Source organism: Natrix helvetica (genome assembly GCF_964273705.1).
Source record: "Natrix helvetica genome assembly, chromosome: 3".
Taxonomy (NCBI): Eukaryota; Metazoa; Chordata; class Lepidosauria; order Squamata; family Natricidae; genus Natrix; species Natrix helvetica.
The window spans coordinates 178,545,232-178,570,073 of NC_138549.1; the positions used below are offsets into that span (position 1 = coordinate 178,545,232).

The 24,842-nt window shown below is 50.3% G+C and overlaps 3 protein-coding genes across 12 annotated transcripts in view; 2 read left to right on the forward strand and 1 right to left on the reverse strand.

Annotated features, from left to right (window-relative positions):
- STAG3 (STAG3 cohesin complex component) overlaps positions 1–9,970 on the forward strand; it is a 57,854-nt gene extending 47,884 nt beyond the window's left edge. For 6 of the 9 annotated variants that reach the window (XM_081946223.1, XM_081946224.1, XM_081946231.1 and 3 more), the window contains 6 exons: positions 2,141–2,242; positions 2,328–2,473; positions 2,591–2,719; positions 2,795–2,952; positions 3,070–3,223; positions 5,282–5,815. In XM_081946223.1, coding sequence (XP_081802349.1) covers positions 2,141–2,242; positions 2,328–2,473; positions 2,591–2,719; positions 2,795–2,952; positions 3,070–3,223; positions 5,282–5,402 — 810 coding nt within the window. In that variant the 3' untranslated portion in view covers positions 5,403–5,815. Of the gene's footprint in view, positions 1–2,140; positions 2,243–2,327; positions 2,474–2,590; positions 2,720–2,794; positions 2,953–3,069; positions 3,224–5,281; positions 5,816–7,889; positions 7,971–9,850 lie in introns of those variants that run through there. The other 3 variants (XM_081946225.1, XM_081946226.1, XM_081946227.1) reach the window with 3 other exon arrangements.
- On the reverse strand, positions 5,992–17,652 carry AP4M1 (adaptor related protein complex 4 subunit mu 1). 2 transcript variants are annotated; one of them, XM_081946237.1, is made up of 15 exons: positions 17,508–17,651; positions 17,331–17,416; positions 17,137–17,246; positions 16,972–17,068; positions 16,767–16,877; positions 9,949–10,029; positions 9,293–9,355; positions 9,128–9,194; positions 8,482–8,535; positions 7,988–8,094; positions 6,893–6,984; positions 6,755–6,799; positions 6,622–6,672; positions 6,397–6,514; positions 5,992–6,235 (listed from the first exon to the last, which is right to left on the reverse strand). In XM_081946237.1, the coding sequence occupies exons 1-15, from the start codon at positions 17,563–17,565 to the stop codon at positions 6,035–6,037; spliced, it is 1,341 nt and encodes a 446-aa protein (XP_081802363.1). In that variant the 5' UTR covers positions 17,566–17,651; the 3' UTR covers positions 5,992–6,034. The 2 variants fall into 2 exon arrangements, with proteins under 2 accessions (XP_081802363.1, XP_081802362.1); XM_081946236.1 differs by having other exon boundaries at positions 17,137–17,416; positions 17,508–17,652.
- Positions 17,653–17,675: 23 nt separating this feature from the next.
- Positions 17,676–24,600, forward strand: MCM7 (minichromosome maintenance complex component 7). The gene is made up of 15 exons (XM_081946235.1): positions 17,676–17,787; positions 17,888–17,961; positions 18,055–18,219; positions 18,314–18,441; positions 18,564–18,744; positions 18,831–18,968; positions 19,249–19,398; positions 19,480–19,594; positions 20,623–20,754; positions 20,937–21,020; positions 21,367–21,760; positions 21,847–21,930; positions 22,068–22,236; positions 24,094–24,203; positions 24,297–24,600. Exons 1-15 carry the CDS (start codon positions 17,751–17,753, stop codon positions 24,502–24,504), a joined length of 2,169 nt encoding a protein of 722 aa, XP_081802361.1. The 5' UTR covers positions 17,676–17,750; the 3' UTR covers positions 24,505–24,600.
- Positions 24,601–24,842: the final 242 nt, after the last annotated feature.

Below are 24,842 nucleotides of genomic sequence, written 5' to 3' on the forward strand. Positions count from 1 at the left end.
AATCCGAGTTTCCTGGATAGGAAGGGTAGAATTCCAGGAGCTGTCTGAAATTTTGGAGATATCCCGGAGCTTAAAGGAAGCAGCAGAAGATTGAAGAAGAGCTCATGTTGTTCCTAACTTTAAAGGAAAAACATGGACTTGGCAGGGGGATATCAGACAGCTTGATATTGGTCCCTCAGAAGTCCCAAGGGAAAAAATAAGCGGTGGGTTTGCAGGCACTTAGAAAGGAAGCTGGCATGCGATGTGCAGTATCCTGAATCCAAAAAACTTAAGTGTAGGCTACTTTCTGTTGACCCAGAAAACATGATGTCAATGTAAAAGTCAAACCTTTTAACTAAAATGTGGGTTAGACAGCATCACCACCAGATGGATTCGTGACTGCCTGACCATCGGCACTCAACACGTAGTCCTCAATGGAACTGCATCTACACATGGAGGGAAGTATGCAGTGGAGTACCCCAAGGCTCTGTTTTAGGCCCAGTACTCTTCAGCACCTTCATCAATGATTTGGATGAGGGGGATAGATGGGGAACTCATCAAATTTGCAGATGACACCAAGCTGGCAGGAATAGCCAAAACTCCAGAAGATAGGCTAAAGATACAGAAGGATCTTGACAAACTTGAACACTGGGCACTATCTAATAAAATGAAATTCAATGGTGAAAAGAGTAAGGTTCTACATTTAGGCAACAAAAATGGAATGCACAGGTACAGTATAGGTGATGCCTTGCTCAATAGTAGTAACTGAGATGGATCTTGGAGTCCTAGTGGACAACCATTTAAATAGGAGCCAGCCGTGTGCAGCAGCTGCCAAAAAAGCCAACACAGTTCTAGGCTGCATCAACAGAGGGATAGAATCAAGATCACGTGAAGTGTTAATACCACTTTATAATGCTTTGGTAAGGCCACACTTGGAATACCGCATTCAGTTTTGGTCGCCACGATGTAGAAAAGATGTGGAGACTCTAGAAAGAGTGCAGAGAAGAGCAACAAAGATGATTAGGGGACTGGAGACTAAAACATATGAAGAACGGTTGCAGGAACTGGGTCTAGTTAATAGAAAGAATGACTAGGGGAGACATGATAGCATTGTTCCAATATCTCAGGAGTTGCCACGAAGAAGAGGGAGTCAAGCTATTCTCCAAGGCACCTGAGTGTAGAACAAGAAGCAATGGGTGGAAACTAATCAAGGAGAGAAACAACTTAGAACTGAGGAGAAATTTCTTTATAGAACAATTAATCAGTGGAACAGAATTTGCCTCCAGAAGTTGTGAATGCCCCAACACTGGAAGTCTTTAAGAAGATGTTGGATAGCCATTTGTCTGAGGTGGTGTAAGATTTCCTGCCTAGGCAGGGGGTTGGACTAGAAGACCTCCAAGGTCCCTTCCAACTCTAATTGTAATTGCAAGAAAACTTACTTTTAAAGAATTTTAACTTCAAAGTCCATATTGAATGTATCTTTTGACAAAGTGATCGGATTACAGGTAGTTCTTAATTTGCAACCATTTGTTTAGCAACCGTTCAAAGCAGCACTGAAAAAATTGACTTATAACTGGTCCTCACAGTTACAACCGTCACAGTATCACTGGAATGATGTGATCAAGTACTTGGCAGCTGGCATGGGGAGACAGTGGTTGCCGTTTGCCATCTTCCCAGCCAGCCTCCTGCATCCACAGTGGGGGGGGGGGAGTCGGGAGCGGGGGAGGAAGATGCTGGGCTTGCGGAGTGATGGCATGATTCTCGTTGAACAATTGCAGAGATGTAAGAAAAGAACAGAGCCGGAAAAGAGTTTGGAGGTCTTCCAGCCCAGCCCTGCTCTGCACCATTTCAGACAATGTGCGTAATAACTGTGGCAAGAAAGGTCACAAAATCAGGCATGACTCCCTTAACGACTGCCTTGCTTAGCAACAGTCATTCCGATCCCAATTGGGGTCAAAAGCCGAGGACCACCTCTGATAGACCCGGGAAGGTTGTTGGTGTCTGGCTGTCCTGCATGAAAGGGACAGCTGTTGCTTAGAGGAAACACAGAGGGCAGCGCAAGCCACCCATTCGACTACACGGGAGAATCATTATTTTTGCTTTAATTAATTCTTAAAAGAGCTGTAAACAGAGGAATCCAGTGCTCTGTTTTTCCTACCAGTTCTACGATGACTATGGGGACATCATCAAAGAAACACTGAATCAGACCCGCCAAATTGACCGAATCGAGTGGGCTCACACGCTGCTACTCAGCCTGCAGCAGGTAAGGAGGGCATCGCGGCGGCGGCAGTGGTGGTAGGGCTGCTGGGGAACGGGCGTCTGCCCAGCCGGTCTCTCTTTGCTCCCAGTTGCTGACCCAGCTCTTCTTGGAAGAGGGACCCAGGGCCACAGACTCGGCTGCCTTCCTGGAGATCCGGGACTTGGCACGGCGGTTCTCTCTGCTGTTTGGGCTGCACCAGCTGCAGAACCGCGCAGCCCTGGTGGCTTTGCACAAGTGAGGACGCTCTGGAGGTGGCCAGGGAAAGCAGGGCTCGGGTCCAGTGGGAAGGCTGCTTGGGGTGGAGGGAGGAGCAGAGGTAGCTGGGCCATCCTCACAGCGTTTTCGTTCTAGGGATGGCATAAAGTTTGCCTTTGAGGAGCCGGCATCCCCCAACCCCAGTCTGGGTCTCATCAACCTGCCCTTCTTGGAGCTACTGAGCGAATTCTCCCCGAGGCTGTTGCCTCCCGATAAGGCTCTGCTGTGAGTAGGTGGCTGGGGAGCCCCCCGGGAAAGCCTCCCTCCCAGCTGAAACAGCCCTTTTTCTCCCGCCCACAGCCTTACCTACTTGGAGAAGAGGAGACAGACTCATTTCTCAGGGAGCAGAGATGAACCCCGCTGGCCCTCACTCCTGCTCTATCGGCACTCCCTGAGCCCTCAGCAGGAGGCCGAGGCCCTCCAACCACGCGCTGCCTCCAAGAGGAGACATTTGAGTGGTGGGTGTGGTGGGATCTGAGGTGATGAGCGGGAGATGCTCTGTAAGGAAGGGAACCCGTTGCGCCTCTGCAGAGCCAAGGGCAGAAACCAGTCAGTCTGTCATCCTGTTTTGCCAGGATCCTCCGAGCACAGCGGTGGCACCAGCCTCACCTCCGGTAGCCGCCTGCAGACCCCCCTGCTGACTTCCACCGCCCTGAGGGCCAAGCGCCAGCTGACGGGGCCTCCCCTGGGAGAGGAGAGCTTAGGCAGCGAAGCCGAGTTTGCCCAGAGGTGAGACGCCAGTGGCCGAGTGGGACTCCTGGGGCTCCACCTCAGGGCCTGAGCTGCCTCTTGGCCAGAAGTGGGGCTGGGTCTAGCAGCCCTGCGAGGTGGGGAGGCACCTGGGCACGTCGAGGGACTGTCTTGCACACAGGACCGTGTAAGCCAGAAGTGCCGTTTGGTGCAGAGCCACGTTTTGACCCTCGTGTAGTCCAGGGATTGGGATTTTTTTCCCCTTCCCTCCAAGGGGCAACCCCAGAGATAGACACCCCCCTCCCCTCCCCAGCCAAAATTCTAGTCAGGGCAGAGGCGGAGTCTTTGCTGTGTGGTGCTGCAGGCTGTTTTCCCCCCTTCCTGCCCAAACCTCCTGCGGGGTGTCATGCATCAGCCCCACTAAGCAGCTTAGTACCCGTCTGGGCTGGTAATGTGGTGAGACCATTGGGACAGGCTGAGCAAGAAGCAAGAGAGGCCGGTGGGTGGGTACGGGCAGGATTCCCAACACAGCATGTGTGGTTGTGGAGGGAGTTTGCTTTGTCGCACTGTCCTCCTGGACTCACAAAGGCTTGAACAGCAGCCTCTGTGCCTGGCGGACCAAGTGCAGTTCTCCCTGGAAGCTGTTCTCATAGCTCCTTGAGTGGCATCTTTCCCCCCACCCCCACGATTCTTCCCTCAGAGCTCTGGCCCACTGAACCCCCACTCCCGCGAGAGCAGAGGAAGTCTCCCGGTCCCTTCCTCTCTCTGCCCGAGGCCTTGCAGTTCTCCCCACCACCTCCTTCCTTCCGGGGGAAGGCCACATCATTCAGAGCCCATACCTTCTGCTAAGTGGTGGTGGTGGTGGGTCATGTACAGGGCACTCAGAAAGTATTCAGACCCCCTTCCCTTTTGTCAATGTTGTTACATTGCAGCTGCTGCCTGATTCTACAGTCGTTGAAATTCTCCCCCCCCCCCCCCTTAATCTGCACTCAGCACCCCATAATGACTAAGGGGAAACAGAATTAGAAATGCCTATAAATTTATTAAAAAGAAAAAACTGCTGCCCAGAGGTCAGAGAGGCGCCATCTTTTCCCACCTGTTGTTGAGATGGTTTTGGGGTCCCAGCTGCAGAGGAGCATGGATGATGAGGTGGATGAACTGGACCCTTTCAGGCTGGGAGGCAGAACCGAGGTGGCCCTGGTGACTCACGGATGACCTCTGGCGGGCTTGGGGTCTCCATCCTGGCGTCTTTCCATGCCCCTGAGCTATCTTGCTGGCCCAGGTGCAGGGATTGGGAGGTGCTGCTTTTCTCCCGTTTCCGTGGCCAGTACCAGCCAGTGCTGGGGGAGGAAGAAGTCTGACCTAGCTAGCCCCCCCACCCCCACCCAATTGTGCCCAATGGAGCTTGTAGATTGACCGCAAGATAACAGCCAGCGTGGGTGCGGCCCTGAGCAGATGAGCAGTTTGTACCAATAGAAGAGACTGTTTTGTAGAAGAAACAGTTTGTAGGTGAACCCACTGAGAGCGCAACATATCCCCCCTCCCTCCCCAACGTGGTAACCAAGGAATGCCTGGTTGACTTCAGAGCTCACTTTTGCCTTCTGGCTTGCTGAAACTTCAGGGAACATTTTAAAACTCTGCAAGTGTTGGAAGATGCTTGGGAGAGTTTTTTGTATGGGCTCTTGATGAAAGTGCATTTTCAACTACACACACACACACAATTTCCCATTCACACTTAGGAAGTGACATTGTGATCTGAGGCTCTAGGGATGGCTTTTCTCCCAGCAGTGCCCCCCCTTTTTTTTTTAACAACTACACCCCCCAAAACAAGGGAGGATGCCCTCGGGGGGAGTGCCTCTGCACAGCCCTAGCCCCTGAGAAAAGAGGAAGGTCAGGCCTCTGTGGTTATGAGAGAAATAAGGGCAGGGAGCTTGCGTGGGGAAGGGCCTGGCCGCAGCAGAGGCTGCAGCACCCAAAGCACTCAGTGGTAGGGGCAACAGCCACCGAGAGGGGCAAAATTTGGGCTGGGAGGGCCAGGTCCTACCCGGCCACTGGAGGCCTGGTCTGAAAGCCTGCCTTGGTTTTTTGTCTTTGCAGGCTGGACCTGATCGAAGAGCCAGAGAACAGCCAGGACGGGGAGGTAACAGGTTTGGTTTTTCTGTGGGAAAAGGTTGCAGTAGGCTTAGCACTCCTTGGGCTGAGTGAAAAAGCAGCTTGAAGATGCATAAGCAACATGCAGAGCAGCAGCTGTGAGGAAAGGATTTTCAAACTGGCAAAAAAGCCACATTCCTTCAAATGAGTCACCATTAACCTGTGGAACTTATCGCCTGCAGGATTTTGTGGTGGCCACCAGTGTGGGTGACCCTGCATAAATCTCTCTGAAAAGTGGGTAATGGGATCCTTTTCCAAGAGTAACTTTGCTAGAGGTCAAGGCAGCGCTTCTTATCCGTGCGCAGTAGAAGGCCGGAGAGGCTGCTCTCCAGCACTGGTGGTTAAGGGGGAGTTTGGGTGCTGCCGCCCAGAGCATTCCCGAGGCCTTCTCAGAGCCTCGAATTTAGTGGCAGATAAAGGCTCTTATTGTCTCCCTCTTTCCCTGCAGATTTCCTGAAGCTCTTCTTTCTCCTTTGGGGGGGGCTGTACATTCCCAGAGAAGAAAGTTTGGGGCAGATTCCCTGCCAAGTCTCATCTTCCATGCCTCGTTTTGCTCCTGCTGTATAGAATTTGCTTTCTTCCTTGGTTTCCTTGTTTAATGGGGGTCACACAGGATGCTCCCTGGTTTCGTGGCTTTGGCTGTTTATACTTGCCAGTTAAAAAATAAAGCTGTTTAATTTGGAATAACAAGGAGGCAGCCTATCCTACATTGAGTCGGATCACATAGGACTCGCTGTGAGTCACATACCTCACCCACCGGTGAGGAAGAGTAGGCTCTGGCCCTGTGAAGCGCAGGAAGCGGATCTGCAGCCCAGAGCAGGTGTGGGCTGGCATCTCAAAAGACAGGTTGACAGGGCCGAGCTCACGTAGTCCTGCCTGGGTGAGTCCTGGAACCTCCAGCTGCCGAAGGAGAGATCGGATAGTCTCAGGACAAGGAAGGGGTGCCCCCCCCCCCCAATCTTCCTACCAAGGAAGCCTCAAAATTGTGGCATGCGCCACCTCCCCCCCCCCCCCCCCCCCCCAGGGAAGGCTTGTGCTGCAGAAACCCGACTGCTCTGTACCTTAAACATGGCAGAAAGTTGGGAACCACCTTGCATTCGGGGGACAATCCACTCAATAGACTTGGTGGTGGGCTGCAAGATGGCCGTCTGTTCAGGACTGCTCAACTCCTGGGAAAAGCTGTAAAAGAAGACCAGAAGATCCAGCAGAGACCCTGGGCTGGGCAGCAGCGAGAGGCGGCCCCTCTCCCTCACCCTTGCAGAACGACAGGCCAATGGCTAACTCACCTCAGCGTAGTTTTGGGCACAGGCAGATGGATGTGAAGGTTGACCGCATGGCTATAAAATATTAGAAGGTTGAGCTGAGGGAAAGAGGCTTAAGCCTGCTCCCCCCCACTCAGGACAATAAAGGGCTTCTCACCTTTTGGGAAATAGGTCACAGCGAAGCTTGAGATAAATTTGCACCCTGCCAAGGGAAAAAAAATGGGTATGTGTGATGAGCCCACACTAGTGTGGCATTTTGAAAAGAAGCCGTGCAGACGAGCACGCTGCCACTCACCGGCCACAGGAGCCGTGCTTAATGGTGGGAAACAGGTGGAAGGGCAGGGCTGCGGGGATGTCATCGGCCAGCTGGTATTGCATCAGAGTCAGCTGCTCAAAAAATAATTTTGCAGATTTTAAGGACAAATCCACCTAAGGTCATTTAAACAGATCCCAAGGAATGAAAAAACAAACGGGACTATTGTCTGTGGAGCTTCTCCGTCATCCAAGTCATGGTTGCCCCAAAGGTGCTTTTCCTAGAGGCAACTGGACCTTTCTGGTATTTCTCTGAAGATGTTTTGCTTCTCATCCATTGGACCTCAGGAGCACAGGAAACCTCGGCCCAGTTGGACAACAGGACGGGTTTTTGTGAAATTTCACATTTTTGCAGGAGATGTTGACACAACCCCAGTAGATACGGAGCGCTAGCTATATAGTATGTATGGTTCTGAGCACCCCACTTCCAAACGCCCATTGCTGGATGGGGGACAGCTCAGAGGACAGCAAGGAAGACAAGCCTAGAGACTTGGAGGCTGCCTGAAGGTGCCTGGGACACGCAGTCTAGGGGAAAAGGCAGGTCAAGAACTACCTTCTAGAAATTAGGGCCAGAAAGACACTAAATGAGCCCTAGCTGCTTATATTCAAACGAAATATAGGAATCCGTACAGGAGTGAGAGAGTCTTGTCTATAGAGATTTCGTTGGTTTCCCTACACCAGGGGAGTCATTTGGACCCGTTTCCCACAGAAAACAAAACACCGGGAGCCACAAAACCTGGGTGGGCGTGGCCAACTCAACGTCACTCCCACCCAATCACATGACACACACACACACACCCGCCGTGCCTACCCAGGTTTTGTGGCTTCCAGTGTTTTCTGTGGGAAATGGCTCTCTCGTTGCTCTTTTTTTTCTCCTTTCTCATTTGTTACCTTTTCTTTTCCCTCTCTTCCTTTCTCTACCCCTTCTCTCTTTTGTTTCCCTCTTCCAACATTCACACTAATTTACATCACATAAAAAGGTATTTAAAGACCAGCGCTCTGACGGAGGAACATAATTCAAAGTGCATGTTTGCAACCAAATGGCTGAGCTTGGAGCTCAGACCCTCAGTCCAATTACCTCCCCTTGGCTGGGGCTGACACGGAGGACGCGGCTGCACTCAAATTCATCCAGTTTCACAGAACTGTGGAAGGAACACTCATCCACGCGGACCGCCGTGCCATAACCTGGGGACGAAAGAGCAATCAAGGAGGTGGCCGATCATCCAGCCATCCCGTCAGCTGGGAGAGGCACTGAGGAGCAGCAGCAGGGTTATGACTGGACTACCTAGCGGGAAAGCGGCAGGTAACCTGGCTGGGTGGGAGATGGGCAATGCCACCACCACAGCTGCAAGCGAGAGCAAGGGAGAATGGGCAACAGCTCCCAGGAGAAGAGCCTCCTTTTGCAGCCCATTGCAACGGTTCATTCCAAGGAGGTGCTGCTGCTGCTGCCACCTTGGGAAGGTTAGTTTCACCTAAAATAACCAGCACAATTCGGGGTTAAGATTCACCCTGATGCTGGTAAGAGAATAACTTGCGTCATTGCAATCTGGTGACAACAAAGGGGGTACACACCTCGAAGCTCCGTCTTTCCCACGCAGAACTCCTCCGGCAGGCCAATCCGCATCTCTGCAAAGGGAAACCGTGGCCCAATGAACTCTGCCAACCTTCGGGTTCCCTCCCTGTCCCAGGCCTTCCCCCAAGCCCCTCCTTGTCAGGTGGCATAACCTGGGCAAAGCGGGGAAGGGGCTGTGTGCTGGCTACTTGTGTTCCTCCCCCATCTTTCTCAAGAATTCCCCCAGCGATTAGGAAGGGGACCTAGGTCTCTGTGCCTGCATCCTGTGATCCGCCCCCCCCCCCCTTAAAATAAATATCTGGAAGACAGACAAGCTGGGGTTTTTTCTATTTACCCTCACAAGCTGCAAAGTAACAAACTCCCTTCTCTAAGCCCAATTTCTCTCTTTTCTCTTGATTCCATTATGGAAAGTACTGGATTTTCATTATTAAATTCAAAATGTAATTATCCTGGCATCATTTCTGTGTACGCCCTCTTCAATATCCGATCCACAAATTCTGAACCTGCTGCCAATGCCATGGAATCCGCTGCTTCCTTCCGCCCTGACTGATACACCACACGGGGGACCCAAAGCAACTTATGATTTCCTTGTTTTGCGATGGGCCTCCAGAAGGCAGCACATACATACGAGCGGCCTCCACCCACCAGAGCAACCGGGAAAGAAGCTTTTGAGTCGTATTTCTCCTTGGATGTCAGTTTTCATGGGAGTGCCCTAGAAAAGGAAAAGACGAGCACCTCTACTACTCTCTCCTGAATAGGACCTCCCAACTTTAAAGGAAACCAGGTACTCTCCAGCACTTTCTGACTCACGTTGGCAGCGATGATGACCGTGAGTCGTTCCACTACATCCAGGAAAACTTCAGGCTGTGAAACCTGGGGGCAGAGAAAGGCCCAACAATTGGGCAGCAACCCTCTTGCGTTTAGGGAGCCAAGGCCAGGCTGCCACCGCCACCATTTCCAGGGGACTCGTCGCTCTGCCCACATGAGGCAAACGATGAAGCTGCCATCGCCAAAATTGCTGCTCATGGATGCCTTGACCCAACAAGTGGGTGAATCAATTTCTGGGACCTCAGGCCAGATGATTTTGGGTGGTGGGCTCTAAACCGATTGCCTAGATCACGATCTCTCGTTAAGAGATTTGATGATGGAGCAGGAGGGAGTCATCCTTTTCTGAAGAGCTTTTGATTTTGTGAAGTGTTTATAGGGCGAGGGCCACATTCGGCACTGTTGAGACATCTGAGATGAGGCAAAGATGCCTCCGAATTAGTTTTAAAACAAGTACATTCATTGAACGCCTTTCCACCCTTTTTGTGGGCCTTTGGAGACTTGGGTTCAATTTGTCCTCTTCTACCCTAACCCATCACACAGATTGGCCAGGGCTTCCTCCAATCAACCCCTTTGGAGGCTTCACGGGGCTGACCACAGACTGGGAACTGAAAGATCAAGAAGAGTGGAGCAGATCTTACCTGCTCTCCCCGCAGCGACAGGATTGGACGAGCAGCTGCACAACTGGGTGCCACCCTGCTCTGTTGCGTATCTGCCCCAAACTGCGGCCAAATAAAACAATAGAAATATGTGGTCATGAGACATAAGAAATATTAAGAATGGGGGCAGTATACAAATAATATCTAAAATTAATAGGGCCAAGCATATCGAATTTACGATGGTACTTCCCTGGATTGTTATAAAATGAAAAACAAATCTGTTTCCTTAAATGGTACTATGAAGTGAACTGGAAAAACCATACCGTATACTGTATATACCTCAAAGCCCAGCTCGGAGCACCTCAGAGATGGGCTTTGAGAGAAAAAAGAATTACAGATAGTCCTCGACGTACAACAGTTCATTTAGTGAGTGGTCAAAGTTATAACTGCACTGAGAATAGTGACTTATGACCACAACGTTCTGGCATCCCCATCCCCACGGTCACATGATCAAAATTCAGAGGCTTGGCAACTGACTCATTTATGAAGGTTGCTGAATCGCAGGGGGTCACGTGATTACCTTTTGCAACCTTCTGACAGGCAAAGCTAGAGTCACTTAACAACCATGTAACTAACTTAACAACCACAGCGGTTCATTTAACACTGTGGCAAGAAAGGTGGTAAAATGGGGCAGAATTCACTTAACAACTTGTCTCATTTGACAACAAATTTTGGGCTCAATTGTGGTTATCAGTCGAAGACTGCCTGTAACAGGAAACCTGAGAAGGCAACTTAAGAGTCCAGTGCCTGCTTTTTCTTAAAAAAAAATATATATATTTTTAGACAAACACAAACAAACAAACATAAAGCAAAACCATCTTCTAGTTACATACAGTGTGTCGGTTGGTTACAAAACTTTTGTGCATCCTCTCCATAGTCCTCACTTACAATTTATATAAAATCTCATATTATCAATCTAGTATATATGTATACGTTATTATCATTGTTAATCATTTATTTGACTATAACTATTATTACTTCATTTTATGCGAGATAAATTTTGAGTTAATTTATATTATGGTATTTCATTACATCATCCTAAATCCACCCAATAGTAATACATCTTTATATTGTATTCTATATCATTGCATTACCCTTGTATTGTAAAGTTCTCTAATATTTCATTTCCATGTTTTTTAAACTAACCATTGATAAAATAAATCCCATATCTTATAAAATTGTTTATTTTCTTGTTCTCTAATTTCAAATGTCAATTTGCTCATTTCGGCACATTCCATTATTTTCTAAATAACTTCCTCCTGCGTTGGTATTTTCTCATTTTTCCAGTTTTTTGCAAATACAATTCTAGCCACTGTTAACACATTTACAATCAAATATTTCAGTTCTCTACTATATATTTCCAGTAAAATCCCCAATAAAATATCTCTGGTTTAAAGTCTCCTAATATTCCACTCTTATCTTTTTCAATCTCGCTCAATCTGCTGTCAATGTCTCCAATTTTCTTATCTCTTTGCTCATCTTTTTCTTCATTTTTTTGGAATCTGTCCTCATATTTCATCATCATTTGGTGGATATTCTCCATTTTTTCATCTGTTTTTTTTCTGTTCAATATTCTCTTTTCAATATTCTGTTCTTACTTGTATTTTTTGAATTGCATATTGATGTTGCATATTATTTTTTGCATAATCATCTGCAATGTCACTTCCTTTTCCTGCTGCAACATCGTCTGTTTTGAACTTTGGCCTCCAGATGGTGAAGAAATTGGCATCGAAGAGCCCATGGCCGTGGTCTTTTTACTCATTTCCAAACAATTAATATACTATGTGATAGCTGAAAAATACAAGGTCTTCTGGTTCTTTTATACCTTAATCCACTTAGATGGAGGGTAAATATAATCCCAAATAACCATAAAAAGAGAGAGAAAAACGAAGAAAACTTTCAGGCTCTTATATGCCTTAATCCAATTAAGTAAAATACTATGACAAGCTCCAGCAGAAAAAAAGGAAAGAAAGTATATATCTGTTGCGTCCAAAAAAAAAGAGAGAAAAGAAATACACTTTCTTTAAAAAAGAAAAGAAAAGAGAAGAGAAGAAAAAATAAACAAACCAGGCTGCTTCTCCAAAAAGCCTCAGTCCAGCTGGAAATAGCTAAGTGAGGGGGGGGGGGGGTTCTGTCAAAAGAGAGAGAGAGAGAGAGAGAGAGAGAGAGAAAGCACTGCCACTATAGAATCCAAGACTCTTGTTAAATTCAAAGCAAAATTAACAACTCTTTCCAAGGTTGCTACTATCTTCTTTCTTTCAACTCCAAGCTTTCAACTCCAGACTCCAACCACTGATAGTATCGCGGAGGAGCACCTGTATAAACAATCTTCCATGCTCATCCCACTATCATTGTCAATAAACAGGCTCAGGGTCCTTAAAATGTTAAAAACAAGAAAAAAATAAGGAAACAATTGGTCCATTGCTAGGAGAAAGTGGCAAGAAGGTGACAAGCAACAGGGAGAAAGCAGAACTATTTAACTCATGTTTTGCATCTGTCTTTACACAAAGGGATAAAACAGTCCAACCTGTCAAAAGCAGCACCACAAAAATAAGATTAGGAACACAAATTGAAATAGGGAAGAAAATGGTAAGTGAGCACCTGTCTACCCTAGACGAGTTCAAATCACCAGGACCGGATGGATTACACCCCAGGGTTCTGAAGGAACTGGCAGACGAGATCTCAGAACCACTGAATTATATCTTTCAGAGATCCTGGAACACCGGGGAACTACCAGAGGACTGGAAAAGAGCTGATGTGGTTCCCATCTTCAAAAAAGGGAAAAAAATAGATCCAGGAAACTACAGACCTATCAGCCTGACCTCAATACCAGGAAAGATTCTGGAAAAAATAATCAAGCAACGAATTTGCGAACACCTAGAAGCAAACAAAGTAATAGCCAAAAGTCAACATGGATTTGTCAAAAATAGATCATGCCAGACTAATCTTATTGCATTCTTTGATAATGTGACAAAATTAGTGGACCAGAGGAATGTCTTCGATATAGTTTACTTGGACTTCAGTAAGGCTTTTGATAAGGTAGACCATAACCTACTACTAGATAAAGTAGAGAATGTGGGTTAGACAGCATCACCACCAGATGGATTCGTAACTGGCTGACCAACCGCACTCAACGTGTAGTCCTCAATGGAACTGCATCTACACATGGAGGGAAGTATGCAGTGGAGTACCCCAAGGCTCTGTTTTAGGCCCAGGACTCTTCAACATCTTCATCAATGATTTGGATGAGGGAATAAATGGGGAACTCATCAAATTTGCAGATGACACCAAGCTGGCAGGAATAGCCAACACTCCAGAAGATAGGCTTAAGATACAGAAGGATCTTGACAAACCTGAACATTGGGCACTATCTAATAAAATGAAATTCAATGGTGAAAAGAGTAAGGTTCTACATTTAGGCAACAAAAACGGAATGCACAGGTACAGTATAGGTGATACCTTACTCAGTAGTAGTAACTGTGAAAGGGATCTTGGAGTCCTAGTGGACAACCATTTAAATATGAGCCAGCAGTGTGCAGCAGCTGCCAAAAAAGCCAACACAGTTCTAGGCTGCATCAACAGAGGGATAGAATCAAGATCACGTGAAGTGTTAATACCACTTTATAATGCCTTGGTAAGGCCACCCTTAGAATACTGCATTCAGTTCTGGTCGCCACGATGTAGAAAATATGTGGAGACTCTAGAAAGAGTGCAGAGAAGAGCAACAAAGATGATTAGGGGACTGGAGACTAAAACATATAAAGAACGGTTGCAGGAACTAGGTATGTCTAGCTTAAGAGAAAGAAGGACTAGGGGAGACATGATAGCAGTGTTCCAATATCTCAGGGGTTGCCACAAAGAAGAGGGAGTCAAGCTATTCTCCAAGGCACCTGAGGACAGAACAAGAAGCAATGGGTGGAAACTAATCAAGGAGAGAAGCAACTTAGAACTGAGGAGAAACTTCCTGACAGTGAGAACAATTAATCAGTGGAACAGCTTGCCTCCAGAAGTTGTGAATGCCCCAACACTGGAAGTCTTTAAGATGTTGGATAGCCATTTGTCTGGAACGGTATAGGGTTTCCTGCCTAGGCAGGGGGTTGGACTAGAAGACCTCCATGGTCCCTTCCAACTCTACTATTGTATTGTATTGTAAATGTAACACCAGTTCTTACTTTTCTCAAAGTTATCAAACTCTCAAACAAGAAAAAGAAAACAATATTTCCAAGCCTCTGGGTGGCAGTGTTACTTATTTTCCTCTACTTTCACTTCCCTCCTTATATTCAAAACAAAAGAAAAAAGAGAATTTAAAAAAATACAATAAGGCATTGAAAAAAGAAAAAAGTCTTAAACAATAAGAATGAATTATGTAAGTATTTGAAAAAGAAAAAAAGCAGTCCACTTAAAAAATCAAAATCATTTATACAAGTTCCAGCAATAAAAAAGGTTTAAAAAAAGCACTAAGTTTGACACAGTCTTAATCTCGCCGCTTGACCTCTTCTGTCTCCAAATTTAACTTCACTTTGATTTTTTAGGGTGTTCTCTCAAATAATACTGAATAAAAATTTTCCTCACCAAATAGACACACTCTCTCCTCTTTTTCTTCCATTCCGGAGCTGTCCCAACTTCAGCAGCTTTAATGGCTGCCTCTCAGTTGCTGGAAAAAAAGGGCTTCTCCTGGATCTACCAGGGACTTTGCGATGTCCCTGGGATCAGCAGGATGTGCCCTTCTCTACCACTGTCTCCACAGGACGGTTTAGGTCCAAAAGGACCATCCAGCAGCAGAGATAACGACAGCGATCTTGGAGCTTCAAGATCGCGTGTCATATTGCCCCGCCTCTCCAAGAGTCCAGTGCCTTCTGAAGCAGCCACACCTTTCTTCTACCCAAAGAGCTACCAACCTAAAACTATAAACCACTCACAATAGAAGGAGCGTAATTAATTTTAATACCTCAAATGGCTTGGCTGAATAATCTGCTGGCTTCCTTACTGAGAGCAGGAAAACATGACTCTACGTAATTACTAAGGAAGTACATTTCCACAGCTTAAGATCAATGTACCAGAGCACATGGTAAGACCAGGTCCAACCTCTGCTTTCCATGGGAAAGTATGAAAACAATGCAGGTGCCTTGACTGGCATATTTACTGACAGTCTGAAAGAACTCAAGAAGGTTGGCTGATGAGGTGGGACCCTTTTCACATCTAATCACCTGAAAAAGAAAGCACCCCCCCCCCCTTCTGAGTTCTATGGTTTTACATATTGGGACATAGTAAATGTTGTGTGATATAGCAGTTCTTAGAAGTAGGTAAATACAACCTCAAATAAAGAACACATATTACCACATATCATTATTTATTTTACAAAAAAGAAAGCCAAAATGCAGAAGCCCTATGTGGAAAAACTATGTGCCCCTTATGATCCAATAGTTTGTAGAACCACCTTTACCAGCAATAATTTAAAGTAATCGTATGTTTAAAGGTTTCTGTATGACTTTTATCAATCTCCCACATTGTCGTGGGAGAATTATGGCCCCATCTTTACAACATGGCTTTGGTTCATTGAGGTTTGTGGGCATTTGTTCATACACAGCTCTTTAGGTCCCGCCACAGCATTTCAATCGGGTTGGGGTCCGGACTTTGACTGGGTCATTGCCAACACCTCGATTCTTTTTCAGTCATTCTGTTGTAGATTTGCTGGTGTGCTTGGGATCTTGTCCTTTTGCACAACCCAATGTCAGCCAGGATTTAGCTGTCGGACAGATGGCCTCACATTTGACTCTACCCTACTCAATGACTGCAAGGTGCCCAGGTTTTGTGGATGCAAAACAAGGCCCAATCAGCAGCCCTCTGCCACTCTGCTTGACAGCATGAGATGTTTCTGCTGATATGCTATGTTTGGTTTTCGCCAAATGTGGCACTGTGCACTATGGCCAAATATCTCCACTTTGGCCTCGCCTGCGGAAGGAGTGTTCCAGAAGTCTTGTGATTTCTTCATATGCAACTTTGCAAATCTAAGCCATGCTGCCATGTTCTTTCCAAAAAAGAGGCTTTCTCCTGGCAATGCTTCCAAACAAGCCATACCTGTCCAGCCTTTTTCTAATTGTACTGTCACAAACTTCAACATTTAACATGCTAATTGCAGCCTGTAAAGTAACACTTAGATTTCTTGCCATTTCTGATTGCATGGTCTGACCAGGCCTTATAGCCCTTCCCAGATTGATGGGCAGCCAGAATTGTTTTTTTGAGATTATTGCTGATGTCTTTCCTGTTTTGCACTGTGTTAATGCTGGAAATCAGCAAACTCCTAAAACTTTGGTTTTTATAGAAGTAGTCACACTGGCTGATGATGAGTTGATCAAGGCGCTTGATTAGCAGCTACTTAGCCTCTTTAATATACCTAAGGAGGAAGTATGGCCGTACTTAGTTTTTCATACATGGCTTCTCCGTTTTGGCTTTTTTTTGGGGGGGGGGCAAAATAAATGATGACATGGTGTAATGTGTCATGTGTTGTTCATCCGAGGTTCTATTTGCCTAAGGACCATGTGATTTTTGCTATGTTTTGGATAGGTAAAATCATAGAACTCAAAGAAGGCGTGCTTTCTTTTTTCACATGACCGTACCTCCGAGGATTCATGTGCACAAACTGAGGAGGGTGGCTCCAAACAAAACAAGGTCACACCGGCCAGAAGCCAAGGCTGGACTTGCCTCCCAAACGATTTGCTTCCTCCAGGGGGAAAATCCCACGGTTCGAGTGGGAAGCCTCCCTGGAGTCCCAGGCGTCCCCCCCCCCAACTCCTACTCACCAAGCCCACCGTGCTGAGGTCAAAGAGGCTGAAGGGCTGGCTGAGCACCGGGTCCATTTGGATGAAGCTCTTCAGGACGTCAGGGGCGGTGGTCTGGATATAACCGTAATCCTAGAGGGGCAGAGGGGAAATTTCGACGGGAAGAGTCAGCCGCCGGGGGTCAACGCAGCGCCTCCCCCTCCCCCCCCACGCCCCGCCGACCCACCAGCAGCTCGTCCACCACTTCAGAGATGAGGGCGAAGTTGAGGCCGACAGTCTTCTCGTCCAGGCGTCCACAGTAGTCCCGCAGGAGCGCCACCAGCCTACAAGGGCAGCAGAGGGACTCAGCCTCCGCCCGCGACCCGCCCGCCCCCCCCCCCCGCCCGCCTACCTGGCGAGGAACTCTACGGCCACGAAGGGAGAGGCGTCGGGCCGGAGGGTGCCCACGAAGTAGAGCCCCGCGTGGCGCACGTGGGCGAAGTGGAGCCCCGGGCCGGCCTCCTGCGTGGCGAGACAGGGGCGGTGAGCGGGGAGGCGCGGGCGGGTGAGGGTGGCGGACGGTCCCCCGCCCGCCCCGCCACGTACCATGAAGACCGGCGCTTGGTCGGTGGGTAACGCCGCGATCCTCCGCGCAAAGGTCTCCACCAGGTCGGCGCTCCCGTCGCCGCGGACTGCAGGGAGACGGTTAAGGGCCACCCGGTGCAGCTGGCCCCGCCCCCCCTCCACGCTTCCCGCGACACCCCCACCCCCCCCGTCGGATACGGTCCTTGTAGAGGAGCCGGTCGCCCTTGGACGAGAGCACGAACAGCTGGCGCAGCATCTCCCCAGGACGGCCCCTCGGCACTGCGCACGCGCGCGCTCCGCGCCGCCCCACCCGCCCGACCGCCTGCCTGCGTCCGGGCACCAGGGAAGGGCGGGAGAAGCGATTGGCCGGGCGGGCTCGGGGGCGGGGCGAACCGCTTTCGCGCCATTTCTGAGGCGGCTGGAAGTCGAGCGGGAGGCGCGATGGCGGGCAAAGGCCGGGACTACGCGGAGGAGCGCGGTGAGGGAGGGAGGGAGGGAAGGCCGGACGGGGAGCGGGCGACGGGGACGGCCTCCCACCCTCCGCCGGCTTGGCTAACCGCTCTCCGCTTTCTCCGCAGAGAGGGCACAGGCGTTCCTGGAGGGCTTCCGGCGGCAGGGACCGGGCAAGGCTTTCCCTTACCGGGAGCAGCTGGTGAGCGGCTGGGGGGAGTGGAGGTGGGGCGCGCCGGGTGGGGTGGGGGGGATCCTCCCTCCCTCCCTCCCCTGACGGTCTGCGTCCCCGCAGGAGCGGCTGGCGCACCGCGAGCAGGCGGCCCTCTACGTGGAGCTGGACGACGTGGCCGAGGAGGACCCGGCGCTGCTGGACGCCGCCTGCGAGAACGCCAAGCGCTACGAGCGCCTCTTCGCCGACGCCGTCTGGGAGCTCCTGCCGCGCTTCCGCCGGCGCCAGGTCGGGAGGGGGGGCCATGGGGGGGCGGGTCCTGCCTCAATAACCCCCCCCACACACGCTAACCGGTGGCCCCTCCCCCCCCCCGCTTTCGCAGGTGGCTCCGCGGGACGCGCTGGACGTCTACCTGGAGCACCGGCTGCTGATGGAGGGGCGGGCGCGGGAGGAGCCCGGGCAGCCCCGCGACCCCCAGAACCGCTTCCCGGCGGAGCTCCTGCGCCGATTGTGAGTGGCCGATTGCCCCGTAGGGGGGACGGGGAGGGGAGGGCGCGCCTCCGTTGGACTCCGATTGTGCGGGGGGGGGGATGGAAGAAGAGGGTGCGAGACTCCCCTGCTTGGTCTGGCAGCGAGCTGTACTTCAAAGCACCGTCGAGCGCCAAGCCTCGGGTGATCCGGGAGGTGAAGGCGGAGGCCATCGGGAAGCTGGTGACGGTCCGAGGCATCGTCACCCGAGTCTCAGAAGTGAAGCCTCGCATGGTGGTGGCCACCTACAGCTGCGACCAGTGTGGTGCGGAGACCTACCAGCCGGTGAGTGGGAGACCCTTGTGGGATCCTCCGGGTTCCCTCTACCTGGCCCTCCTCCTCTACTTTGCTCTCCTCCCCTTCCCCCCCAGATCCAGTCCTCCAGCTTCATGCCTCTGCTGATGTGCCCCAGTCGGGACTGCCAGACCAACAGAGCTGGTGGCCGGCTCTATCTGCAGAGCAGAGGGTCCAAGTTCATCAGATACCAGGAGCTGAAAATACAGGAGCATGTGAGTTTTGGTTGCGTGGTTTTTCTGGGTTGCTCCTTTCTTTGCTTTTCATTTGCCACCATGGCAATGGAATAGGAAACCGACATTGATGGGAGATGTCCTAATATTTCTTCCTAACATTTGTCTCACTTGGTTGCGAGTTTTTGCACCGTGTTCGCTGCAATTTGTGCATCAAAGCTGCTAGTGCCCGATACAGCGGAAGGGTTGTCCGCGAACCAGCCTGTTGCAAAGCCTTATGCCGATTAAGCCTTACGGGTTTTGTTGCCTTTATTGCTTGCAGAGTGACCAGGTGCCAGTGGGGAACTTGCCACGCTCCATCAGTGTCAGTGTGCAAGGCGAGAACACGCGTCTCGTGCAGCCAGGTGACCACGTTAGTGTGACCGGCATCTTTCTCCCTGTGCGGCAGACCGGCTTCCGGCAGCTCTTGCAGGTGGGTGTTCGGGTGGAGGTGTGGCAGGGCAGGAGAGGGGTCCAGACTTCTGAGCTGAGTGTGTCACTTGCTGTGCCCCAGGGCCTTCTCTCCGACACATACTTGGAGGCCCACCACATCATTTGCATGAGCAAGAGTGAGCAGGAGGAGTTGGGAGAGGCAGAACTCACTGAAGAAGAATTGCGGCTGATTACAGGTACGATTGTTTTCTTTTTTTCTTCCTCCCCCTGAGAAGAAAAAGAAAAGAAAAACCCTTTTTTCTCCCTAAGAAAAAAGTTGTTTGGCTCTCACTTCTTCTGTTGCTCAAACCGAACATAGTGGTTGGATGATGTTTTTTATACTTACTTGTGAGTTGTATGTTCTTCCTTTCAGGAAGAACACATTTCAGTAGCACACATACAATTTTCTGCCGCAATAACAACTAACCGTGTGAGGTTGGTGGGACTGAGAGAGTCCCGCTAGCTTCTGTGGCTGACAATGGACTTCCCGAGTCTCCCTGGTCATAGCCTAACATCTTGGCTAGCACAGCCCAATATCTAGCTGTACCGCATAGCGCCTGAGGGAACCTTGTTTCTGCTTCTGATCCTGATTGAATCGCCTGTTTAAGTATATGTACATTTTGTCTCCTGGATTCTTCTTTGTCTGCTTGGCCATACAGGTAGTCCTTGACTTATGGCCACAATTGAGCCCCAAATTTATGTTGCTAAGTGACACAGCTTTAAGTGAGTTTACAACCTTTCTTGCCACAGTTGTTAAATGAATCTGGCTTCCCCGTTGACTTTGCTGGTCAGAAGGTGGCAAGGGGGGATCACGTGACTGCAGGGATGCTGCAACGCTCCTGTGAAAAACGGTCATAAGTCCCTTTTTGCAGTGGGGCTGTCACTGTTTGATGGTCCCTGAAAGAATGGTTGTAAACCGAGCACTACCTGCACTGTGAAAGCCAGACTTCAAAAGTCGCTCAAAGGACAGGCCTGTGGCCGGCCTATTGCACTGCTAGGAATAGTCTTAGTCGCATCCTGAAGATTTCCAGCCCCTCCTGAGGGACTAGGAGTTGTGTGAGCACTTGGGACATTTGCCTTCCCTGGAGTCTGGAGGTCGGGCCCTCATTGCCCCGGCATCTGCTGAGCTTCTTTGCAAGGCCAGTCTTCTGGAAGAGGAATAAGCTGCCCGTCTCCTCCTTGTGTCAGTAGCCATGTGCCACACACAGTATTCTGCTTCTTACAGAGGAGGATTTTTACGACAAGCTGGCAGGCTCCATTGCTCCCGAGATCTATGGCCATGAGGATGTGAAAAAGGCCCTGCTGCTTCTGCTGGTGGGCGGTGTGGACCAGAGTCCACGGGGCATGAAGATCCGGGGTAAGTTCTGTGACTAGGAAGCTCACCCGGCTTCACCGCCCTCAGGCACCACCATTCCTGTCTTTCCCACCCTTGGTGACCTTTAGCTTTGTCATCCGTGTTAGCATTCCCCAAAAGTGATGGGAGGGGGAAGGCCTTCCATGGCTTGGGTCCAACAGCCTGGCCCCCTGTGCTTTACCTAGGGAACATCAACATTTGCCTCATGGGAGATCCTGGCGTGGCCAAGTCTCAGCTGCTGTCTTATATCACCCGCCTAGCACCACGCAGTGAGTCTGTAGTGAGGAGGGGGTCTGCCGGCTGATTGCCAGAGTTGACAGAGCTGATCAGCTGGCGGCTGCAGCCTCTGGATGGTTATCAGGAGCTGCTTAGCTAAGTCTGTCAGGGAGGAAGGGCTACTCTTGGGGACCAGGGAAATTTTGGAGGAAAATGAACCTGGGTCATCAAGTGCACAGGGGTGTCTAGGATCTAGATGCCTCGAGTGGCCAGCCAGGACCCTTTGGAAATCGGGGGGGGGGGGGGAGGGGGCTCAGGATCATTGCAGGAGAGGGGGGAATTGAGAGGTTCCCCTCCCTGGGCGGGGCTGTTGTGGGAATCTCTGCCTCATCCCTGCAGGTCAATATACAACAGGCCGAGGGTCCTCCGGGGTGGGACTGACCGCTGCAGTTCTGCGTGACCCGCTGACAGGGGAGCTGACCTTGGAAGGCGGAGCCTTGGTGTTGGCCGACCAGGGGGTCTGCTGCATTGATGAGTTTGATAAGATGCTGGAGTCAGACCGCACAGCTATCCACGAAGTGATGGAGCAGCAAACCCTCTCCATCGCTAAGGCAGGCATCCTGACTACGCTGAATGCCCGCTGTGCCATCTTGGCAGCTGCTAACCCTGCCTACGGGCGGTATAACCCCAAACGCAGCTTGGAGCAGAATATCCAGCTGCCTGCAGCGCTGCTCTCCCGCTTCGACTTACTTTGGCTGATCCAGGATAGGCCTGACCGGGACAACGACCTCCGGTAAGAGAAAGGAGGGAGTTGCTAGCCGCTGTGCCAACCCTCCCCTCCTCCCTCTGCTTTGCTAAGAAGGTCTGTATCTCCCACAGTCTGGCCCAGCACATCACTTACGTACACCAGCACAGCCGTCAGCCGCCTTGCCAATTCCAGCCACTTGACATGGGCCTGATGAGGTGAGCAGGGGAAGCCTTCCTTGCTTTCCAGATGTTCTTGTGGCCATATGGCTTTGGGGCTGGGGGCCGTAATGGTGAACTGTCTGCCTGGCATTTCCCCAGGCAGGTCAGGTTCGTTCCCCTTGGTCCCTCCACAGGCGATACATCGCCACCTGCAAGCGAAAGCAGCCGGCGGTGCCCGAAGCCCTGGCCGATTATATCACAGCAGCCTATGTAGAGATGCGGAAGGAGGCCCGTGCCAACAAAGATACCACGTACACCTCAGCCCGCACCTTACTGGGGATCCTCCGCCTGGCCACCGCCCTGGTGAGCAACGTGGGAGGGAGGGGGGCTCCCTGTTTCAGAAAAGAGCTTGGTGTGTGTGTGTATGGGGGTGGAAGTGATGTGGACAGACTGGGTCTCAAAGAGCACCCATAGTTGGCTAAAACGGTGGGGAGCTGCAAAATTGCTCTGCTGGGAAAAACAGCGATCCCAAGAATCTGGTGCATTAATATTGAACTGCTTTGTCAGTTTGCTTACAGATGAGGTAGTAATTGTGGGTTCCTAACCATGTTCCAGGATTGTTTGCTTTATTTTACCTATTTTAATCAACTTTAGATACTACCCATCTACCCCCTCAGAGTGGTTCTAGGTGGCTTACAAATAAAAGCCTAAAAATACAAAAACATGATATGCCCCCAGTAAAATGAGCCAAGCAAAAACAAGTGAAATGAATAAACAATTAAAAGGCAGCAAGAGCCCCTTCAGGGTGCTAGCCGCTTCCAGGACTGCCTGCTTCTCCCAGCCCCACGTGAGTTGGCAGAGCCATGTCTTCCTACTCTTCCCAAAGGCCTCACCTCAACTCTAGGGCAAAGGCTGTTTCATAGGGTGGGGGCAATGACAGAGCAGAATCTCCCCCCTGGACCCTGCCAGTTTGAAGATGGGTCCATGTGATGGGAGTAAGATGGTTCTTCAGGTAGCTTGGCTACCTGTCATGTAGGACATAACACCTTCATTTGGACCCTGGAAGGTGCAGCTGACATAGCAAAAGTGTTAGACGGGTGCCATTCTTAGGACACCCAAAATTCTTCACCACCCACAGTTCACGGGTGCCCTTCAAGGGTAGTGCCCTTCATTGCAGTAATTCATGCGTGAGTCAACGGGGGCTTCTTGATCCAGGAAGGGGTGTTGAGCCAAGGCCCTCTTACCCACAGCTGTCGTCTGCTGCTCCAGGAGGATCCTCAGATTATTCACTCTGGCAGTGCAGGGCATCCTTGCACAGCACAGTGAAATTTAGCACGCTTCACAACGTGGGAGACTGGGTCCCCTCCTCCTCCTGGAGCCCATTATGACACGGAGCCACAATGTGACCCTGCCCCATTTGCCCCTGAAAATTGGCCGCACCGCAAGGTGAGCCAGCGTCTGAGGACAGAGAGCAGGTCATGCATCCAGCACCAACAAAGGCCAAAAGTGCTGGGCAGTGAAAGAGGCAGGCAGAGAGACAGAGAGATTCAGATCCATCTGCTCCCCCCTCTCTGCCTTTGCCCAGTTTTGCAAGGATTCTGGGGGATGGCGGGGGGGTTCATCCCGTACTTTGCCTGCCAAGCATCTCCCTGGTGCTGGGGGAGTGTATTTTCTGGCCACTTTGGACCAAGTTGCATGGTGTGTATGTGTGCCTGTGTGAGTGTGCTGCTGCTTGGGATGATGCTTCTCTGAAATGCGTGCAGCAATCTAAGGTGGCAACCTCATGGCACTGTGATGTAACAGCCTGACAGCCACGCAAGGTTTATTTTTGTATCTTTCCAGAGTCAGGAAACGTGGCCGAAGTTCCTTACAATTATTCCCTGGATGTGTAGGTTGGGAAGTGGGGGAGAGAGAGAAAGAAAAAGAGAGGGGTGAACAACACACCGGAGGCCAAGAGGTGGCGGGGAGGGGTGAGGCAGGGCAAATAATTTAACCGGTTCTCTGCCCTATGACCAGCTGGGTAGGTGTGGTTGGGGGGGTGTCATGTGACAGGGGGAGAGACATTGAGTTGGCCACACCCACCCAGGTTTTGTGGCTCCTGGTGTCTTCTGTGGGAAATGGGTCTAAATGGATCTTTTGAGTGTTTTAAGGTTGCAGAGCCCTGGTCTTGGTGAAACTGGATTCTGATCGAACAGTGTTCAAATTCCTTCCCTCGTCTAGGCCCGGCTGAGGCGTGTGGACATGGTTGAGAAGGAAGATGTCAACGAAGCAATGCGCCTGATGGAGATGTCTAAAGATTCCCTGGTGGTGGACAGGGGTCAACCCAATCGGTGAGGATGGGGCTTTGCTCTCTAAAAATCCTGGTCATCTGCTGCTTGGAGAGGAGGGGAACTCAAGAGCACCTTTTTCTTTCGCTCCCACAGGATGCAACGGCCCTCCGAATTGATTTTTGCAGCCATCCGAGAACTGGTCCCTCCTGGAGGGGCTCACTCTGTCCAGCTGACGGAGGCTGAACAGCACTGTGTGTCCAAGGGTTTTACCCCCGTCCAGTTCCAGGCTGCTCTCAGCGAATACGAGGAACTCAACATCTGGCAGGTGAACCAGAAAAAGACCCGTCTCACTTTTATTTGATCAGTGGTGGTGATGGCTGTGGTTCTTCTTATATGGATCTCAATAAACACTTTATTGAATATTGCTGTTTTCAATAAATCAACTGTATTTTGGGAAGTATCTTTTTTTTTTGGTGGCGGACTAGGGAAGATAGCTGTTGCATACGCTTGGAGTGACAAGTGATAATCCGGTAACTGCACCGTGTTGTAAGTACTGTGAAGGCTGATGTTGGGAACCTGGGGAAAAAACCCTGGGGGTGGGGGAGAACAAAAAGCAAAGCAAAAGCTTTCAGACAAATGGTTATTCAATCTCTTCTTTAAAAGTTCCAGTGTTGGAGCATTCACAACCTCTAGAGGCAA